The following is a 2,042-nucleotide window of genomic DNA, read 5'->3' as shown; positions in this document are numbered from 1 at the left end:
GCGAAGGGTTCTGGAGGCGGTGTGAGGTGTGAGGAGTTTAAGCTTAGGGTTAGACAGGGTTTAACTGCTGTGTAGTGGAAGGGCATTTTTTATTGTTGTTCTTGTGTATTTATGCTTTAGTGCTTTGGTGCTTAGCCAGTTGTTGTCTTTGCTGTGTCAATCAATCAGACAATGAATCACTCAAATAATAAATAAATATTAAATGTGAACTTTAATGAAAAAAAAAATGACATTTTGAATTTAATAGATTTACCTTAACCTAATTGGAAATCTGATATAAACTGGTGAACTAAACATGATAGTCAGCTGCTGATGAACCTCTCTAGCCTCTTGGCATTTTCAGCTAGTGTTGCCATGGTGACTGCTGTTTAAAACCTTGTTTATTTTCCAGAAAAAACACCTGGCTTTCTGGTTTGAAAATAATTAAATGTGTGAAAGTGATTGACAGTGCAATTAAACAGGTAAATGAGAATCTTTGCACTGTGATTGTGCTCCAAAGAACCAGAGAAAACTCTGGTTCATTAATATTGGTAACTGCCCCCTGCCCTGTCTGTCCAACCAACCTACACCACTGCAACAGCAGGGTTATTTTTATTATTATTTTTTTTCATTCTAATTGGCTAGTTAAGGAAGGCTACTGCATCTTTATGAGTTCAACCTGAGGCTTACATTTTTCATAGCTTTATCTTGTTTTCATTTTATACACAGATTCAGATCGGCTGTCAAACGGATGGTCTGAATGCTGCAGAGTTGAAGAGAGCTCCACACGTTCATGTACGCTTTCCTGTCATCTCTGAAATGACACAAGTATGGAACCTGTGGGGAGGACTCATTTACCTTGTGGCTCCACCCAAAACAGAGGCACAAGGGTTGGAGGTTGTTGTGCAGATGGCTGTTCCTGCACCCTATTATAAATCAGGTGAGTTTGGTGGCAGAATTATGGATTTTTAACGAAGAGTCTTCTGATGTAGTCAGTAGATATTAATCGACATATTTAACACTGACCTCAGCACCGGTGCATAATTCAGTGGTGAAATTCTGTACAATATAATTTAGTTGTAAAAGTTGACTCCGGAACCACAAAATCAGGAACCAAGGTGCTTATAAACGGTAATAATAATGATAAAAATATACAAAGAGAGAAGAAAAAATAAAATAGGTTCAGACCAAATCGGATAAAGCAAAACATAAAATGAGGATCAAAAACCAATGGTGCCAACACCTTTTAATAAATTATTTTTTTATGTCTAAACATATCTTGCCGGGCAGTGTAACGCTTCAGTATTATTGTCTAAGTTTTAAGGAGAAGCCCATCTTTCTCAAGTCTTTTGTTCTGCAAACTCCATTCATCCATCTATGAAAATGAAACTAAGGAGATTTTTCTGTACACATAACATACCAGTGAATTCAAAACCAACCAACAAACTCGGACAAAAAAAAGGTTCATCCCAAAGACAGAACACCAGACGCAAAGCTGAGGGGGTAGTTTATGCAGTCACGTGCCTGGTGAAACCATCAGCGGCAAATTCATGGGGCTGTCAGGAAGAGAGAGATGTGGTTACAAAGTAAAACACATCCGCTCTGGGAGAAAAATACAAAATAAAACCTATAACCGCACGGGGAGATTTAGAGTTGCATAGATCATACATAGCAAGCGCGAGAGACTCGTGCAAAAATAATGAATGAAATTAAAAAGAATAAAAAAGAATTCCCATGATTGAACTTCAGGAGGACAGAAAACTAATAAAGTAGATGGCCTTTGGGCCTCGCAAATACAAAGAGGGACAGAAAGTGCAGTTTATCAGTATCCTCAAAAAAAAAGAAAAAAAACTTCAGGAAAAACAAAATCATGAGTGGCGTAGAGTGCCGGTAAGAGCGGCGTATCTCTCACACATCTTAATGGAAAAAAAAGAAAGGAAAAACTTCAATCAGCTTCACATCTCTCTTTGGGAATCCCCTCTCACCGCCTCAATCAGCATATAAACCATTCTACTGCACTAATTGATGTGTTTTTCTTTTCTTTTGACTTAAATCTAATTTTG

At 37.8% G+C, this 2,042-nt stretch overlaps 1 protein-coding gene across 1 annotated transcript in view; it reads left to right on the top strand.

Moving 5' to 3' along the window:
- The window catches only part of LOC107102754 (TRPM8 channel-associated factor homolog), a 16,111-nt gene that overhangs the window by 10,075 nt on the left and 3,994 nt on the right, over positions 1-2,042 (top strand). Inside the window, exon 9 of the mRNA XM_015402177.1 lies at positions 709-919. Within this exon, the coding sequence (XP_015257663.1) occupies positions 709-919 (211 nt within the window). The remainder of the gene's footprint in view (positions 1-708; positions 920-2,042) is intronic.

The sequence above is a fragment of the Cyprinodon variegatus genome, unplaced genomic scaffold, assembly GCF_000732505.1.
Source record: "Cyprinodon variegatus isolate N-32 unplaced genomic scaffold, C_variegatus-1.0 Scaffold33, whole genome shotgun sequence".
NCBI classification, from domain to species: Eukaryota; Metazoa; Chordata; class Actinopteri; order Cyprinodontiformes; family Cyprinodontidae; genus Cyprinodon; species Cyprinodon variegatus.
Note: the sequence above shows the minus strand (reverse complement) of the source record. Positions and strands in the feature narration are given on the sequence as shown.